The sequence below is a fragment of the Podarcis vaucheri genome (assembly GCF_965113315.1).
Source record: "Podarcis vaucheri genome assembly, chromosome: 17".
Taxonomy (NCBI): Eukaryota; Metazoa; Chordata; class Lepidosauria; order Squamata; family Lacertidae; genus Podarcis; species Podarcis vaucheri.
The window spans coordinates 6,119,681-6,138,075 of NC_138755.1; the positions used below are offsets into that span (position 1 = coordinate 6,119,681).

An 18,395-nucleotide genomic window follows, 5' to 3' on the forward strand; every position below is an offset into this window, starting at 1 on the left:
CCGAGACCACCCCCCACAAACATCATACCTACAACACAGAAAAGGTGGTCTACAACAGAAATTTGAATGTTGCTGTTTTTCTTGTCTCCCTGGTTATCTGATAATGCCTTACCTGATTGCCTTTCCTGGTAGTATTTTCCTGGTAGTCTGTCACCCTTTGAAATGGTGATTACTAAATTCCTGTAACAAGGAAGGTTTTTTTTTTACCTCCTCCCTCCTTGCAGAGAAACATTTGGTCAGCTTGGGAGTCAAAATGGTTTCAGGACTGTCTTCCTGTGCTGCTTCAGATATGTGGTTTATATTTATTTTATGTACGTGTTTGCTTGGTACATTTATGAACATTTAATATGGGTAAAGAACTTAATTCTTTCCGGAGGTCTGTTCTTAACCTGAAACTGTTCTTAACATGACGCACCACTTTAGCTAATGGGGCCGCTGCACCGCCACCGCACAATTTCTGTTCTCATCCTGAAGATTTCTCTTGCAAGGTCATTACAAAAGACTGGCCAGGCTCCCCAGAGTATCCAATCAAGTAAGCATTAACAGGTAACCTGCCAGACAGGAGGTAAACAGCGCACTCAGATTTCTGTTGTAGACCGCCCTTTCTGGGATGTAGGTATGATGTGTCTGCGGGGTGGTCTTGAGCTACACCTCTTCTGTGATGTACGTATGATGTTTCTGGGGGTGGTCTTGGACTCCAGGGCTGGCAAATTAAAATGTCTATATAAGGGCGGGCACACCTTGGTTCAGGGTCCTCCTCCTTCTGCGTGTGAGGGGAGTCCCCTGTTGCAACAGCTTTAATAAAGATCAGGCTTACTAGCTGCTTTGCTTCACAATATTCTCTGGTTGGCCTCTGTCCTTTTCTCCGACCGATAGGGAACCCACTTAAGGACTCCATATGGGCTCTTGTGTCCCCCATAAGGGAATAAGGGCAGATTTTCGTTTATTACACTAGGAAGCTAGACTGTTGGTCCACCTAGCTCACTGTTGTCTGCACTGACTGCAAACAGCTTTTGAGGGTTTCAGACATGACTCTACCTACTCCTAGCTCCACCTGGAGATGCCAGGGACTGATGTGGGAAATTCCGCATGCAAAACTGATGCTCTACCTCTGAGCCAGTTGCAGATCTTGTGCTCTGAGGAATTGGCTGCAGGAGACAGCAAAGGGTTGGCAGAGAAGGGTAATTTCCCCCGTCTTGTTTGCTTCCCTCCCCACTGTTTGCATTGCATCAGACGGCTGCCTGGCTCACTAAGTCCAAAGGTGAACATGGGTCAGAGAACAACAGCCAGCTCCAACAGTCAGTGCCTACCAAACCCAGTCCAATTGACAGGCAATCCCCGACTTTTGCTGATGCACACATGGGAAACTCCTTGCAAAATGGTCACCGCCTTTAAAAAAACCCAGAAGCCTTCCTTTGGGAATTATAGGGACAGAACTACCCAAACTGTACAGAAATATATTCATGTATGCGACTACAGCGGCAAGAATGCTACTTGCCCAAAAAATGGAAAGAAGGAAGTCCTAGTGCAAGAAGAATGGATACAAAAACTTATGGAATACGCAGAAATGGCAAAACTTACTGGAAAAATAAGAAATCAAGATAAACTTTTTATAAAAGAATGGAAATATTTATATTTACAAATAAACTGTAAACAGATAAGAACATTGGCAGGATTGTTGCAACAACCTGCAATTTTATAAGAGTATATATTTAAAGGAGATGACTAAATGAGTAAATTAAGTTAATTTGGAATATGCAGAAAATATAAAAAATAAATTTAAAGAACTGGAGGGAGAGGGGGAAGGAAGTCGAGTTTTGAAATGGTAAAATGACTGTAAAATTATTGAAATGTATAAAAAAGAAAATAAATAATAATACTGTAGTAGTAGTAGTAGTAGTAATAAGAATAAGAATAATAGAATGGTCGCTGCCTGTACACCATGCTCAGTGAGACGTTTGTACAGAGAGACTCATAAAGGAACAGAGGACATGGGGGCAGAATAGGAACCTAAGGGACAAAGTATAAGTCCATAATGCCAGGCCACAAGGGAAAAGGGATCCCTCATGTGTGCAAGGAAACATCCGGGTTACAAATCCCTCACAACTGTTCCCAAGAACCATTTGGGTCCTTTATGAAAATCCAGTGTTTACCACGCTACACTGGAGAAAATGCCCAAGCAGTCTGAATTTAACTTCTGTTTCAAATAAGGAAGCTTCCTTCTAGGTCTCCTGAGCAAGGACAAAAAAAAATATAGCTGTGTCGGCAGAAGTCTCGGCCATTTCCTAAACATGTGCATGCCCCTATACAGTGGCACCTTGGTTCTCAAACGCCTTGGTTCTCAAACACCAAAAACCTGGAAGTAAGTGTTCCAGTTTTCAACCATTTTTTGGAAGCCAAATGCGGCTGTCAGCTATTGTTTCCAGGGCACCTGCACCAATCAGAAGCTGTGCCTTGGTTTTCGAACATTTTGGAAGTCAAACAGACTTCCAGAATGGATTAAGCTTGGAGCTTTTGTTTTTGATATTTGAGCTTTTGTGGCTTTTTTGGTTAATTTGTTTTTGTGACTGTGTGGAACCCAGTCCAACTACTGATGGATTGATTTTGTGGCTGTGGAAATGGATAAAAGCCCCCTATCGAAACAATGACTATCATCAGTGCAGGTAAGGGGGGGGGAATTATTTTTTATCATCTACAATACCACCTTATTTATTTTATAGTACAGTACATTGATTACTGCTTTCATTTTATGGATCAATGGTCTGGTTAAATAGTAAAATTCAAGTTAAATTGCTGTTTTAGGGATTGTTGTTTTTAAAGTCTGGAGCGGATTAATCTGTTTTGCATTACTTTCTATGGGAAAGTGCGCCTTGGTTCTGGAACGCTTTGGTTTTGGAACGGATTAAGTTTGAGAACCAAGGCACCACCATATTAGAATCTTCAACAAGGGCAGCAATTCTGTCCGGAGACGTGGGCAAGAAACCATAGCTTAGCCTGACCTGACGTCATCTTGCCTCTTTTCCTCCCCTAGGAGGCTGAAATCCTTAAAGGAGCCACCATGCTGCTCTAAGGATCATCAATGCAAAAATAATGGAGGCACCTACATATCCTTTTGCCCCAGGGAGGGGTAGCAGAAGCACCGCAAGGATCCAAACGTGAGGAAACCTAGGAAAGGACGGTCCGTCTTTGTTTCCCTTATTCACTTGCGCAACAGCAGCAGATCAAGCAAATCATCCAGACGGACCTCAAGGTGATCTTGGGGTATTCGGAAAGCCTTCCCCTTCTCTCCCCACCGCAGCCCAGAGGGCCTACCCTCAAGCTTACAAGGCGGTTCAACGATGGCGGCCCTCTGGCTCCTTACCTGACTCCAATGGGCTGGCTCTTCAGTTCGTAGAAGTTGTCGCTGCTCAGCGAGAGGATATTCTCCAGGTCAATGTCAGCCACAATCCCAGACTCTGGAAGGAGGGAGTTGAAGCTGTTGGAAGAAAAATACAAAGGACACGGGGTCAGAAAGGCGAGTTCTCTTTGAGCTGCAAGGGCCGTTATCTCAGACAACAGGCTGAGACACAGACCCAACTCAGCCTCTCTCCATAGGAGCAGAAAACATGCATTTAACCAGCTTTGCTGAGGAGGCAAGCTGTGCCCTTTTCTGGAGACATCTGACTTGTCCAGGGCCGTTCACAATCTTCACAGTGGACTCCTGAAACATGCTCTACACGGGACTGATGTGAAGAAACATTCCTAACATTCAACAGGTGCAGAAATGCCACCACTGGACCAGGTCGGTCAGAGCATATTATTCCAGTCTTGTCCAATCTTGCACTGATTGACTATTCATTTCCAGGTTTAAGTTAGGACACTGTTTGTACCTGGAAAGCTGCATCTTAAAAGTACATTAGGGATGGACTTCTCTTAATATGCTCATCCCACTCACACCCACCTTGTGTCAGGCTCCCCAGAGTATCCAATCAAGTAAGCATTAACAGGTAACCTGCCAGACAGGAGGTAAACAACGCACTCAGATTTCTGTTGTAGACCACCCTGTGTTTCTTTGTTCTCTGTGTTTCTCACTGATGGAAGTACAGAAGATACCCAGAAAGAGGAGGGGCGCAGAGTCATAGTATCATAGAATTACAGAGTTGGAAGGGACCAGGGGTCATCTAGTCCAACCCCCAGCAATGCAGGGTCTTTTCAGTTGTGGCTTCAGACGGAGAGTGTTTTTAGATGCCCTGGCAAACATGGCTTTTTAGAGACCTCTCTACTGCTGCTGCAATGGACCTATGTCTGCCTGCTGCATTTATTATTTTGATGGATTGTGCCTTTTGATTTGCTGCACTCTCGCTGTTTGTTTTGAGAACTGTTGTTCAAATTGTTCATCTTCAGTCTTGGGAGCAAATGTAGATCTTCTGAGGAAGAAAGCCAGAATTCTTGTAGCAACAACTGTTCATGTAGCAGACGGGTGTTCTCCCAAACTGGTGCACCAAAGATGTTCTGGACTACCACTCCCATCATCCCTGATCCTTGGCCTTGCCTGCTGGGGCTGATGGGAGTTGTAGTCCAAAACAAATGGAATGCACTAGGGGTTGGGGAAAAGGCTATTGTAGGTATACCAACACTTGCAGTTTCTCTCAACTTCCTTGATGCCATCTTTTACTGCATGTCGCCCACCACAGTCGGCAGCGTAAGCTCAGGTTCCTCCTTTTCCTTCCTTAAATCTCTGTAGAGTACAGCTTAGTCCTGTTTCACACAGCAAGGCTGAACCAATGGGAATGTGGAATGCCCACACCTAAGTCTGCGTGGCATACGACAGCAGCCACAATGGGACAGTGGCACAGAGATCACCTCCCAAAACCGACTTCGTTGCAATTTATCAAGATGAGGCCGGAGCAGACAGGGGAGCAGCGATGCCAGGGCTGTGTGGGCATAACAGAAAGAGTGGAATGGCTGTGTCAGTGTGTTCATACGGCCACAGCCCCACGGCTACCTGCCCTGCCCAGTCACGTTGGCGCTGGGAAGGTATCTCCACAAGCTTTGCCCCACCACCCAGGCCCCTCCGGGTGCTGTGGGGATTAGAATGCTGAACGAGGACTTGGCAGACCCAGGTTCAAATTCCCACTCGGCTGTGAAGCTCACCAAAACAGAAAGGCTTTGGTGTGCCAAATATCAGGAAGCGAAAGAGACTTTCACAACTACGGACTGCACAGAATGTCATAATAAAAAGAAAGTAGCAGTATTGTGGCTGAACTTGGGGGAAAGGAGTGAGAATCCCACCCACATGGGGTTGTTGTGTTTGCAAACCCAGATATAGGCTTAGACCTGGCCTCTCCCAACCACCTTGTCCCATCTTCCTAACAGGTCTGCTTTTCTTCTACTCTAGCAGGGTAACAGCTCCCCTAAAAAATACCAATGGTGTATTTTAACATTAAAAATCATCCACAGTGTTTCCAGCAATAACCTTTGGCCTTTTAATAAAGGACATTTCAGGTGTTCAAAAGAACATCCATGTACAGTACCTGAATCCTTGCAACAACCCTACAGTGTTGGTCAGTAGTAAAGACCATAAAGAAGGCTGATCGCCAAAGAATTGATGCTTTTGAATTATGGTGCTGGAGGAGACTCTTGAGAGTCCCATGGACTGCAAGAAGATCAAACCTCTCCATTCTGAAGGAAATGAGCCCTGAGTGCTCACTGGAAGGACAGATCCTGAAGCTGAGGCTCCAATACTTTGGCCACCTCATGAGAAGAGAAGACTCCCTGGAAAAGACCCTGATGCTGGGAAAGATGGAGGGCACAAGGAGAAGGGGACGACAGAGGATGAGATGGCTGGATAGTGTTCTCGAAGCTACCAGCATGAGTTTGACGAAACTGCGGGAGGCAGTGGAAGACAGGAGTGCCTGGCGTGCTCTGGTCCATGGGGTCACAAAGAGGCGGACACGACTAAATGACTAAACAACAACAACCATCCCTACACTTGAGTGGTGACCTGGAGGTGGAGCTGTCTGCCTCAAGCCAGCATCTTGTTCTCACAAATGTCACCCAGACGCCCCTGAGAAGGCTGTAAGCAGGACCTGAGCTCAACAACATTTATTATTCCTGGCAGCTGGTATTCAGAGACGGAACATAGCCATTATTCATGGCTAATAGCCATTGATAGCATTCTCCTTCATAGAACCACAGAACTGTAGAGTTCTGTTCAGTAGAGTAACTTTACAGTTACAGAACTGTAAAGCTTATAGCTTAAAGCTTTGGAGTTTCTGGCAAAGGGCAAGATTTCAACCAGGGACTTCTTGGTTCTGCCTTGTCATCCCTCGGCCTCTAGGTTCCTACTCCTTGTGGGATGAATGTACACGGCTGAACACTGCAGTAACCAAGATGTGTGGCAGACCGTTACACCTATAGTGGTAACAACAGGAATCCTATGTCACCTTTTAAGACTGACAAATTCACAGGTAGCGCAAAATGTAGCAGCCCGTTGCTTGACTGGGGCCAGCAGTATGGAGTATAATATATCATGCCAGTTTTGAAACAGTTACTCTGGGCTATCGGTCAGTTTCTCGGTTCAATCAGAAGTGCTGGTTCCCACCTACAAAAGCCCTAAAGCGTTTGGGACAAGGGTACCTGAATGACCACCTGTTCCCACATGATGGTACCTACATATTGAAATTGCCTCAGAGGCCATAAGCCTACCAACCAAATCTCAACCTGTTCATATTTACAGTGGTACCCATTCCGGAGGTCTGTTCTTAACCTGAAACAGTTCTTAACCTGAAATACCACTTTAGCTAATGGGGCCTCCTGCTGTTGCTGCACAATTTCTGTTCTCATCCTGAGGTCAAGTTCTTAACCTGAGGTACTACTTCTGGGTTAGCGGAGTCTGTAATCGAAAGTGTTTGTAACCCAAGGTGTTTGTAACTCAAGGTACCACTGTACTTCAAAAGAGTAATCTAGAGGAGTTTGGTAACTCCATTCAATGTACACCAAGCTTGGCACAGATATGGAGTTGGCTTGCTTCCTAGGTTCCCCCTCAGTGTATACATTCCTATTACAACACTACCATTGTTGTCCAACATGCATCTGATAGCACAGGGACTGTGAGCAGACCCATAAAGCACATCAAACACTGTAGTTTGTTAAGGGTGCTGGGAATTGTAGCTTGTGTGGAAAACTACAGTTCCCGGAACTCTGTGGGATAAGCCAAGGGCTTTGAAGGTGCATTGAATGGGCTTTCAATGTATGATGTTGATGTGCCTTGCAGTGCCTCGGTTTGCAAAGTGCCTAATTCAATCCCCGCTGCCTGATACCTTGAAGATCTGGTGCCAGCAAAGACAATACTGAGCTGAATGGATCCATGAATCCATCCATCTGATGCTCTAATAAGGATGCGGGCCCACATTGCAATGCATGTATCAGTCTTTTTATCATTCATTAGCTGGCCTTCAGCCTTGGCTCTCAGAGCTGCTCACAATGTAGACTGCCAAATACAATAAAACAACAAACTGCAGCAGTAGATTAAAAGTCTGGATTGTTTGGTCTATAATGTCACTCCTGAAAGCACTATATAAACATTGAAGTATTCTTATTAGTCATGTACTACTTGTAAAATTGCTGGTCACAGACCAATTACAAGGAATGAACTGCCTCAACTACACAAATAATTTCAACACATGCAACCTGCATCAACACAGAGAACCACAGGCCATGCAGCGGTTCCTATGAACACACCCTGTCAACCTTCTGGACCAATAGGCAAATGACCCACAGCATTATCTCCTTCCCACGTTTCATCTTACCCACTTGTGACAAGAACACTTTTTCTTTTCACACCTCCCATCAACATATATGCACCTCTAGCACAATGTCAAAAGTGTCTGCACTCCTGGAATAAAACGATCTGTACCTGGTCTGTGTAAGTAACCTCAAAAGTTCATCCCACTTGGATTGGCGGAGAGAGAGAACTGGTACAGTATAGCATAAAATCTGGGGAAGAGGAACCTTCAGGTGCTGTTGTACCAGTGTTAGAAACTCAGATATATAAACTAATCACCAAATGGCATTTTAAACCTAGGTTACAGTCACCATAATAGAATATCTAGGTGCTTTTTTGGAGGGGGGTGAGATTTATTATTATTATTATTCTTTTAATTTCTATTTTGTTGTATATTTAAGAAAAAATATCAAAGTGACGTTAAAATATCAAATAAAACAATACAGAATAAAACAAATTCAAGCTTCAAGGAAAACATTTCAGATCCTTCTCTAAGGGATGTTTGGCTTTCCCCATATTTATTTACCTACTTTATTTTATAGCACTGTCCCAAAGCAGTAGTACTCTAGGAAGCCAGGGTGGCTCCCAGATGTTGTTGGCCTACAACTCCCATCATCCCTGAGCTCTGGCCTTGCTAGCTAGGGGTGATGGGAGTTGTAGGCCAACAACATCTGGGAACCCACAGGTTGAGAAAGGCTGGGTTAGAGTGTCGGAGTAGGACCTGGGAGATCAGGGTTCAAATCCCCACTCAGACATGAAGCTCAGTAGATGACCGTGGGCCAGTCAGTCTCTCAACCTCCCTCACAGTGTTGTTTGGGGGATTAACTGAGGAGGGGAGTGAACCATGTACTCCATGGAGAAAAAGGTGGGGTATATATGCAACAGATAAGCTCTCCTGCTTAAGAAAGTTGGAGGGGGAAGCCAGATGGAGATGTCAGTCACCACTGGACCTGCACCAGTCACAAAATGTGCCTGGGGGTTTTCAAAAACAATGCTGTTCTCTCTTTAGACCCAGCCAACATGGCCAATGGTCAGAGACAGTGGGGGGGTGTAGTCCAACACCACAGACCGGGCCTTCCTAGTGTAGTGGTTGAGAAGCCCATGAACTGGGAGATGGGCTTCTCCAGTTCAAGATCTGAGCTCAGCCATGAAAGCACCAGGCCTTCAGCTAATCAGTACTTTCAACCACAGGTCCCTGTCTGCAGCACTGAAGGAATAACACTGTCTCATCCCATAGGATTGTTGCTTCCAGCAATAAAGATCAAAGAATCATAGAGTTGGAAGAGACCACAAGGGCCATCGAGTCCAACCCCCTGCCAAGCAGGAAACACCATCAGAGCACTCCTGACATATGGTTGTCAAGCCTCTGCTTAAAGACCTCCAAAGGAGGAGACTCCACCACACTCCTTGGCAGCAAATTCCACTGTCAAACAGCTCTTACTGTCAGGAAGTTCTTCCTAATGTTTAGGTGGAATCTTCTTTCTTGTAGTTTGGAGCCATTGCTCCGTGTCCGCTTCTGGAGCAGCAGAAAGCAACTTTTCTCCCTCCTCTATGTGACATCCTTTTATATATTTGAACATGGCTATCATATCACCCCTTAACCTCCTCTTCTCCAGGCTAAACATGCCCAGCTCCCTTAGCCGTTCCTCATAAGGCATCGTTTCCAGGCCTTTGATTTTTCAATATATGCAGCACCATCAGAGCACTGAGTATGTGAGGCACTCTCTGCACCTGAAATTGCTGTACAGTGTAAATAAATATCAGCTATTATTAGAGCTGAAATGCTTAATTAGCTAATCAGCTTGATCAATCAGTTAGAAGTACTCTGATTAAAAAACATGGCCCCTAAAGAAGAGCAGGGTTTTAAATTTTTTTTAAAGGGAATTGATTTTCTATTTAAAATTCTAGACTTAGCGGCATAATCATATAAATGTTTACATGGAAGAATGTCCCACTGCGGCTGGGGGATTTACTCCCCAGAAAGTGCCTATAGGATTGCACCCCTGAAGCATTGATACCACATTCCAAACCAACATAGAAGCCATTACTCCAGACAACACTAGTCTTATCTCCTCCTGTGATGAGGCTGCATTTTAATGTTTCAATGTTTTAAAGTTGTATTTTAATCTTGTTTTTAAATTGTATTCATTCAACTTGTTTTTATTATTGCTTGTTAGCTGCCCTGAGCCCGGCCTTGGCTGAGGAGGGCGGGGTATAAATATTATTATTATTATTATTATTATTATTATTATTATTATTATTATTATTATTATCTATCCACAGTCGCTACCATGGCCTTCCAAAACCACCTTTCCACAATTCCCCTTGCGCACCACTCACACAAGACATAGCTCAAGTTGCTGCTCTTCTATCTATGGCGTACATTCGAGATCTTTGGGGCAGGTGCGAAAGCATTTGAACAGCAACATAAAGGAAATCCTCAGGGTTATCCGCACCGCAAATGTTGGGCTGTAATCAATTTATGAGCACACTAGACAATCCAACAGCAACAAAACACTTAACCTGATTTTAAAACTTGCAACCTGGGATTACCCCCTCCATTTCAATTAGAACTTTACTTTTGATTAAGTGTGTGGATGGATCAGTCATGCAACTTTTGGGCAAAGATATTCACAACTGGCTTTAGCCAATATCAGCAATTAGGGATGCAAGCTGTCAGTAGAAGATTCATCAACTACAGCTGTTGCAGTGTTTATTTTCACAGCAATAAACACTGCTGTTACCAAAGAATGGGGGGGTAAATAGAATAGAAGGCAGCTTGTGCTCACAGTGAATGGTGGTGGTTGTTTTTTTCAGCTAAAGTTGTAACAAGAGCAGCCTTCCTGAACCTGATGCCCTACAGATGTTGGACTCCAACTCCCATCAGCCCCAGTCAGCACAGCCAATAGTCAAGGAATATGGGAGTTGTAAGCCTACATCTGGCGATCATTGGGCTGAGAAAGGCTATTGTATGTCCACTTCAGACTTCCTCCAATATATATTCCCACCACTGCCACAAAAAACACCATCTATAATGAGGTTGGTAATATGTACATCAGGCATAGGCAAAATCCGGCCCTCCAGATGTTTGGGACTACAATTCCCATCATCCCTGACCAGTGGTCCTGTTAGCTAGGGATGATGGGAATTATAGTCCCAAACCTCTGGAGGGCTAGAGTTTGCCTATGTCTGATGTACATCAAACTTACCAACCAAACAACTTGTTAAAAAGCCAGTAATTAATCAACTAAAATTCTTTAATCAGCTGACAGCATTTATATAGCACGTTTCAGCAGCCTAAACAATTCATCTAAATCTGCGTTTCCCAAACTTGGAAACTCCAAACTCCAGCTGTTTTTGGACAACTCCCATCTTCCCCTGCCTACAAGACCAGTGGTCAGGGATGATGGGAATTGCAGTCCAAAAACCGCTGGCGACCTAAGTTTGCGAAACACTGATCAACATTATTTCTGTGCACTCCTGCAAAGGTCAGTATTATTAGCGCCATATGGCAGACGGGAGACAAACACACCAATTCTATAAATATCTACTCAGAGGTAAGTCCCAGTGAGTTTAATGGCACTTTCAGATTGTGTTAGGTGCTGCAAAGCTGCAATCCTATACAGTGGCGCCTTGGTTCTCAAACGGCTTAGTTGTCGAACAGATCAGCCCCTGAACGCCACAAACCCAGAAGTAAGTGTTCCGGTTTGTGAACGTTTTTCGGAAGCTGAATGTCCGATGCTGCTTCCGCTTGAGTGCAGGAAGCTCCTGCAGCCAATCGGAAGCCTCGCCTTCGTTTTCGAACGGTTTCGGGAGTCAAACGGACTCCCGGAACGGATAATAATGTATTATTATTTATACCCCGCCCATCTGCCTGGGCTTCCCCAGCCACTCGGGGCGGCTTCCGACAAAATATTAAAATACAATAATGCATCAAACATTAAAAGCTTCCCTAAACAGGTCTGCCTTCAGATGTCTTCTAAATGTCTGGTAGTAGTTGTTCTCTTTGACATCTGGTGGGAGGGTGCCACTACCGAGAAGGCCCTCTGCCTGCTTCCCTGTAACTTGATTAGTTTGAGATTAAGTTTGAGAGCTAACGTGTAAATAAGCCCCACTGACCACAGCGGGCATTACTTCTCAGTAAAAGCCATAGGATTGCACCAGAAGGCCACTTAGTGAAGGGATTGAGAACCGGTGGCCCTGCGGAAGTTTTGGGCCATGGCTGATGGGACTCCTGCTACCACGGCGGGTCACAAGGTCCCTCATCTCTGCACTGAATGACTTCTCAGGAGCAAAGATGAGATTTGAAGTGTGGACGTCCCAGCAGCTCCTCTTCTGAGAAACTGCGCTGCACAGCTCTCTGCAGAGGAGTTACGAAACCTCCCCACCAACCTCCCTCAAGTGGACTAGTAACTTCCGACAAAAAAGCCAACTCTCTCACTCTCTTGACACCAACCGGGGCAGGGACGGGGAGTGGCAAAAACTTCCTGCAATCCTTGGCTGGACGCCAAGCTCGCTGAAGGAGATGGGATTCATTTCGAACTTGGGATTGTTGGGGGCGCACATTTTTAAAAAATACTATCTGAATCTCAAATGCCACGTTATGTATTTTGCTTTGCTTTGCTTCGACCTGTCGTTATTTGTGTCCATTGATGCGCGAGAGGGCGGTGTTATAAGAAGCAGCGAAAGGAGATGGTTCTGCTGGCTGGCTTTGCGTAAAAGCGCTTTTCTGGAAAAGATACCCCAGCCCACAACTCCACCTCTTCTCTTCCACACCCCACACCCCCAAAAAACACCCCCCAACCAGGTCAGACCATGTTGGGGAGGGGGGCGTTGCTGGGAGTTTCCTAAGCCCGTGAGAACTAGGATCGGGCCCGGATCTCGCTCACCTCCTCCTCCTCCTCCTCCCTTGCCGGCGTCTTTTCCCCAGGTGGCCGCGGGCTGCTCGGGCTGCTCCTCCACCAGCTCCCCGCGGGCGCCGCGATCCTTCGCTTCCCTGCCCCACTTTAGGCCTCTGCCCAGGGCTGGCGGCGGCGGCTGCATTTCCTGGTGCGGGCCATTTTGGAGAAGCATTTTAACCCGGCATCCCTGGCTGCGTGGGGAGGAGGGGAGCGCCAAAGCAGAGCCCGCCCTGGATGTGTGTGTGTGTCTTGCACGCCCACGCGCAGCGCCTTCTCCACCAGGAGCCCCAGCTGCTTTCCCGCGAAGGGGGCCACTTTCCCACCCGCGATCTCCCCTTATCTCTCCTCCTCCTCCCCCCCCAATCCACACGAGCAAACGCAATCCGTGTTGCGCATCCGCAAACGCGCCCTTGTTTGGAAGCTATTAATAGCGAGCCCGGGAGCGCAAGCGGCTCGGCAGTGCGCCCCGCTGGCCGCCAGGGGGCGGCAGGGAGGCTTCATTCCAATCCCCCAAGGGGCCCCCGCCCTTTCCTCCAGCGGGGGGGGGGGGACTGCTTAAAGGGGCCGCGCCTGGATTCTTCAATATGGTTACTATAGGTCTTCTTCGTTTGCTGCGTTGTCGCCGCGCCCTGAGCAGAGAAACGAGTTGCAGGCATGGGAGGGAAGGTACCGGAGGCAAGATTTTAAACAGATTAGTCTCTGTTATGTCTTGTAAATTTATCATAATATTTTACTTTTGTATTTTGAGCACGGTTTCTCAAAGCTCAAACTGATAATAAAAAAAACACATTCGCTCAACGATGTTGCAAAAGAGGCTAGTTGGCTTGGCAACTATATCAGCTCAACATTTCCAGGCACCAGCGCTGGACCAGAAGGAATCAGCGACAGAACTTGCAAAGCAGAAGGCACAAAAAGTGAGGTTTTGATGCGCCTGAAATTGAAACTTTTAAGACACTTAATTTTTAACATCACAATTCGCAGGATTCTTCCAAATGATTTGTGTGCTGAAACATTTTATTTTGCATTTGAGAAAGATCATCACCCAGTGCATCATGTGGCTGAAATAAGACAAGGGGGGCCTGCAACAAAATGTTGCAGTGTGTCTTCCTCTACTAAGGGGAGGACTCCAGCCAGCCTGGAAGGTACAGAAGCCCCATGGGGAGGGGGGAAGCAGATACCTTTGCTTGACCACCCCACAAGCCTTCTCCTGCTGTACTACATAGCTACCCTCAGCGGAAGACCCCAGGTGCTTTTGCCAGCATCTCCAGGTATGGATGGAAAAGACCCCTGTCAAGACTGGGACAGATAGATCAATGGTCTGACTCAGCTTAAGGAAGCTTCCTATAGTTCCAACCTCAGCATTTTGTAGTTATATAGGGGAGGTGTTTTGGGGAGTGGGAAAGAATTCCCTCTCTCCCACCCAATCCTTCCTCCTGTAATATCACTCTATAATACAGGCAAGGAGTTTAAATTTCACATCACCCCACAACCCTGATTCCCACTTCTGAAGCTTACTTTAAGGGATGTGAGTTAATTCCCCTTTTTGTCTCCCGTCCCAAGATCCAATCTTTCCCTCATCTCCACAACCGGTACCTCAACATTTCATCCTGGAAACTCACAAGTCCTTGTCAGGCCATTTTGAGGGATGTTATGGTTTAAATTTACAAATTTATATACTTTTGTATACCTAGGGCAGGTGTAGGGAACCTCTGAGCCACTAGATATTGCTGAACTACAACTCCCAACATCCCTGGTCATCAGCCATACTGTTTGGGGCTGATGAGAGTTGTAGTTCAGCAACATCTGAAGGGGCAAAAGTTCCCCACATCTCACCTAGGGAGTACTTAGAAGCTACTAGCTTCTTTTGTGTTGTTCTGTTTCACTTCCAGTTGATAGTGAACTTAGTGGCTGAGTGCCTATTAGAAGGCATGACATTACATAAAAATAATATAGCATTATCCCTGTTTTGCAGATGGGACAAACTGGATCAGAGAGAATGACTCACTAAGCCCATTCCAGAGCTGTATCTATGGGGGGGGGAGCTTTCTTTGTCCAGAGGGGCACTGTTGAGGCTCCCAGCCTATGTGTGTGCATACACAGATGCCAATCTGGGTCTTTGACCCAGGTGAAATAAAGCCTAGTTTCACCCCTGCCCAACCATAAACATGTCTAGGTAAAGGTAAAGGTAAAGGGACTCCTGACCATTAGGTCCAGTCGTGACTGACTCTGGGGTTGTGGCGCTCATCTCGCTTTACTGGCCAAGGGAGCCGGTGTACAGCTTCTGGGTCATGTGGCCAGCATGACTAAGCTGCTTCTGGCGAACCAGAGCAGCGCACGGAAATGCCGTTTACCTTCCCTCCAGAACAGTACCAATTTATCTACTTGCACTTTGACATGCTTTTGAACTGCTAGGTTGGCAGGAGCAGGGACCGAACAACGGGAGCTCACCCTGTTGCAGGGATTTGAACCGCTGACCTTCTGATCGGCAAGTCCTAGGCTCTGTGGTTTAATCCACAGCACCACCCGCATCCTTGTCTACTCAGAAGCAAATCCTACTGAATCAAATGGGGCTTTATTCCAAATGAATGGGGTTAGTTAGGATTGCAACCAAAGTCTATGAGAAAGGTAAGACCTGAACCCAAGTCTCACAAGTCAACATCCAACTGCCCATACCTTACAAGCCACAAATGTATCTACTCTTAAGTCCACAGTTTCCCCAATCACCTCCCCAGACATATTTCAGACATAATGTGGGTAAACTACTTGGGTTTATCCAAAGGTAGCCCCAGAATTTGTCTTCCCACCTGGCCAATGGTCTGGGATGTAGTCAATGGAAGCTGTAGTCGAGCAATACAAGTGTCTTTTAACCTTGATGGCTATATTCTAGCCATAGCTGTCAACTTTCAGATTTGAAAATAAGGGACCAGCAGCCTCAAAAATAAGGAATCAGCAGCCTCACCTGTCCCGGGAACAGTCTATGGGATATCTAACAATCCGAGATAGCAGCGGGAAACGGCGCTGGAATAAGGGAATTTCCCGCAAAAAAAGGGGAGGTTGACAGCTATGATTCTAGCTCTACTGGAGGGAGGGAAAATGCAGTTGCACTCAAATCCTGTTTCTGAGCTTCTTCCCCATTGTAAGTGCTGCTGGCCTAGATTGGACCTTCGCCTGATCCAGCAGGGCTTTGGCATTCTTATGTTCTTGACAACCGCAGGTTTCCCCATCCCTGCCCTGATCAACAGAGACCACTATCCCGTTCCCACATCATTGTCAGACTTGCGTCTCAAAGGTCCATCATCTACATTTGTTGTTTTTCCAAAGCCCAGTGAGCCAAGAGTGCACATCTCAGCAAAAGTCCAGCTCTTGAGTCTGAGGCAGGTGGCCTGGGGGGTTGGGGGCAGGGAGAACGGAGGAGAAATGGGAATTTGAACGACAGTCAACAAGAGAGCCCAAGGCTGGCACTGATCGGTTTGCAGGTAAAAGTTGAGATCAGCAGAAAGTTTTTGCAGAAAAGGGAAGAATTGGGAGCTAACTGCACCCAGAGAGGCACTGCTGTCAGCAAAACAGGAGGAAAATGAGTCACTGACTGAGCTACTTCTCTCTCCTCCCGCCCCCCAGACACACACCACGAACACACAGATAATTTTGTGGTTTTCTGCAAATTCAAACCACGGGGCTGGGAAAACACCAGGAGCCGGCAGGACACAGAGCTTTTGTGTCCCTGTTCCAAACCCGAGAGGCCTGGATTTTGCAGGGGAATTCCTATTCCCTTAAGGGGTTTGTTCTAGGTCTTCTGTTTTCATTTTAATTGGGGTTATGTAGTTAACCCTAGGTCATGGAAGTCCAGCCTCAACTGGGTGAGAGGTGGTAAGAGACATGCTTTTGGCACATGCTCAGAGACACTTCCTTTCCGCTCTTCTTCCTAAGGGCCAGGCTTCTGATATTAGAACCAGCTCTCTGTGCTTAACCCAGGTGAGCCCACATTCGGATGAAAAGCAGTTTTACATGCCATGCACCGCAAGGAGGGAAATAAAATAAGGGTAGCACAGTTCCTAAACCCAGCAGGTCTACAGCTAAAGTGTCTTAAACTGAAAGCAGGAAAGTATTATCGACTGCATATAGGCCTCCAAGCAGGGTTCGAAACTCCCATTTTTCTAGGCGCATTTTGCGACAGGGAATTTCATTAGTGCAAGGAGTTTCTGAGCTCTGGCCACAGTACTGCGCCTAAGATTTCAGATTAAAACTGCATAGTGGAAGGAAAGGAGTACAGAGGTACCTCGGGTTAAGTACTTAATTCGTTCTGGAGGTCCATTCTTAACCTGAAACTGTTCTTAACCTGAAGCACCACTTTAGCTAATGGGGCCTCCAGCTGCCGCCGCGCCGCCGGAGCCCGATTTCTGTTCTCATCCTGAAGCAAAGTTCTTACCCCAAGGTACTATTTCTGGGTTAGCGGAGTCTGTAACCTGAAGCGTCTGCAACCCGAGGTACCACTGTACCTTTTTCTGCCTCCCCACTTCCAGCTACTCTCTGAAGACTGGAAACGAGACCCTCTTAAGAATATATAGGGGTGGGCAGGCAGGGGAAGGACTAGATCATATGAAAAATGAACATAATATTTTAGCTGCAGTTCATTCATTTTCAGCTTGGTATTCTCGTTATAAAAAAGCGCACCTAGACATTCTGTTGTTGCGCCCACAACCTAGAAAGTTTAACGTGCCATTTAGCTCCTAGCTTTCATATCTCAGTTTCTAACACTGCCTCCAAGATATTTGCAAAAGCCCTAACCAATAAACAACACTTCCCCTTCCATAATTGGGGGGGGGGGAGAGAGAGAGAGAGAGAGAAGAAAAAAATCACGGACCCCGATTCCCAATAACGCCAGTGCTCCAGGAGTCACTTCTGACCCTGTGCACAAGAGCAGAGTTCTCTTTTTTTTCCCGCCGCTCCGTTCACACGTCGGGGACCAATTGGACCGCGACAGCGAACACGCGTCGGGCCTCTCCCCACGAGTCGTCCCGTCCGCGCGCCTTGGAACGCTAGCCTAGCGGGAAACGCAGCCGGCCTTTCTTGCACGGGGATTCACAAGTGCCGTTGCACGGATAAGTGATCCGGGAGGCGACTCGGACTCCCCAGGGACGCCTGCCGAAGATGCCCCGCCCGATCCTCTTCCCGATCCTAAGCGCGCAGCGGGCGCCTTCTCACCTGAGCAGCTGGAGCGCGTCCGTGGATCGCGGGTCTTCCACGAGGACGTAGACCGTGGCGGGGGGCGGCTCCGGGTTGGGGGGCCTCTCGCTCGTGTCATGGGACATCATTCCCCCGCCCCCCCCGACTGGAGCCCCCCCCCGGTAGATAATCTGGGGCTCCCGGCGGTTAATGCGGGGAGAGGCGCTCCGGATCCAAGTTGGGGAGAATGGCGCAGAAGCGATTCAGGCGCAAGAGCTGCGGGTGGGCGGCGGGTTCAAGAGACCCGTCTCCTCCCAGCGCGGGAGAAAAACATCCAGCCGGAGTGTTGCTTCATTTTCCGGCTGGAGAGGGAGCAAGCGGGGGGGAGATCTCCACGGGAAATGACATCAGACTGGGATCCTCCCCCCGGGTGGAGCTGGGATCGGATGCGATCTCTTCGCCGAGGCGAAGCGACGGGGTCTTAAAATTGGTCGGCGCTCAGCTGGGATCGCTAGCAAGCGTGCCTCTGAGCATGTGCAGAATGATCGCCGCCGCGGATGACTGAG

At 47.1% G+C, this 18,395-nt stretch overlaps 1 protein-coding gene across 3 annotated transcripts in view; it reads right to left on the minus strand.

Annotated features, from left to right (window-relative positions):
- The window catches only part of TFE3 (transcription factor binding to IGHM enhancer 3), a 35,003-nt gene extending 16,817 nt beyond the window's left edge, over positions 1 to 18,186 (minus strand). For 2 of the 3 annotated variants that reach the window (XM_082205481.1, XM_082205480.1), the window contains exons 1-2: positions 17,869 to 18,186; positions 3,362 to 3,475 (exon numbers count right to left, since the gene is read on the minus strand). In XM_082205481.1, coding sequence (XP_082061607.1) covers positions 3,362 to 3,475; positions 17,869 to 17,978 — 224 coding nt within the window. In that variant the 5' untranslated portion in view covers positions 17,979 to 18,186. Of the gene's footprint in view, positions 1 to 3,361; positions 3,476 to 12,654; positions 13,002 to 17,868 lie in introns of those variants that run through there. The other variant, XM_082205482.1, reaches the window with a different exon arrangement.
- Between the last annotated feature and the right edge of the window lie 209 nt (positions 18,187 to 18,395).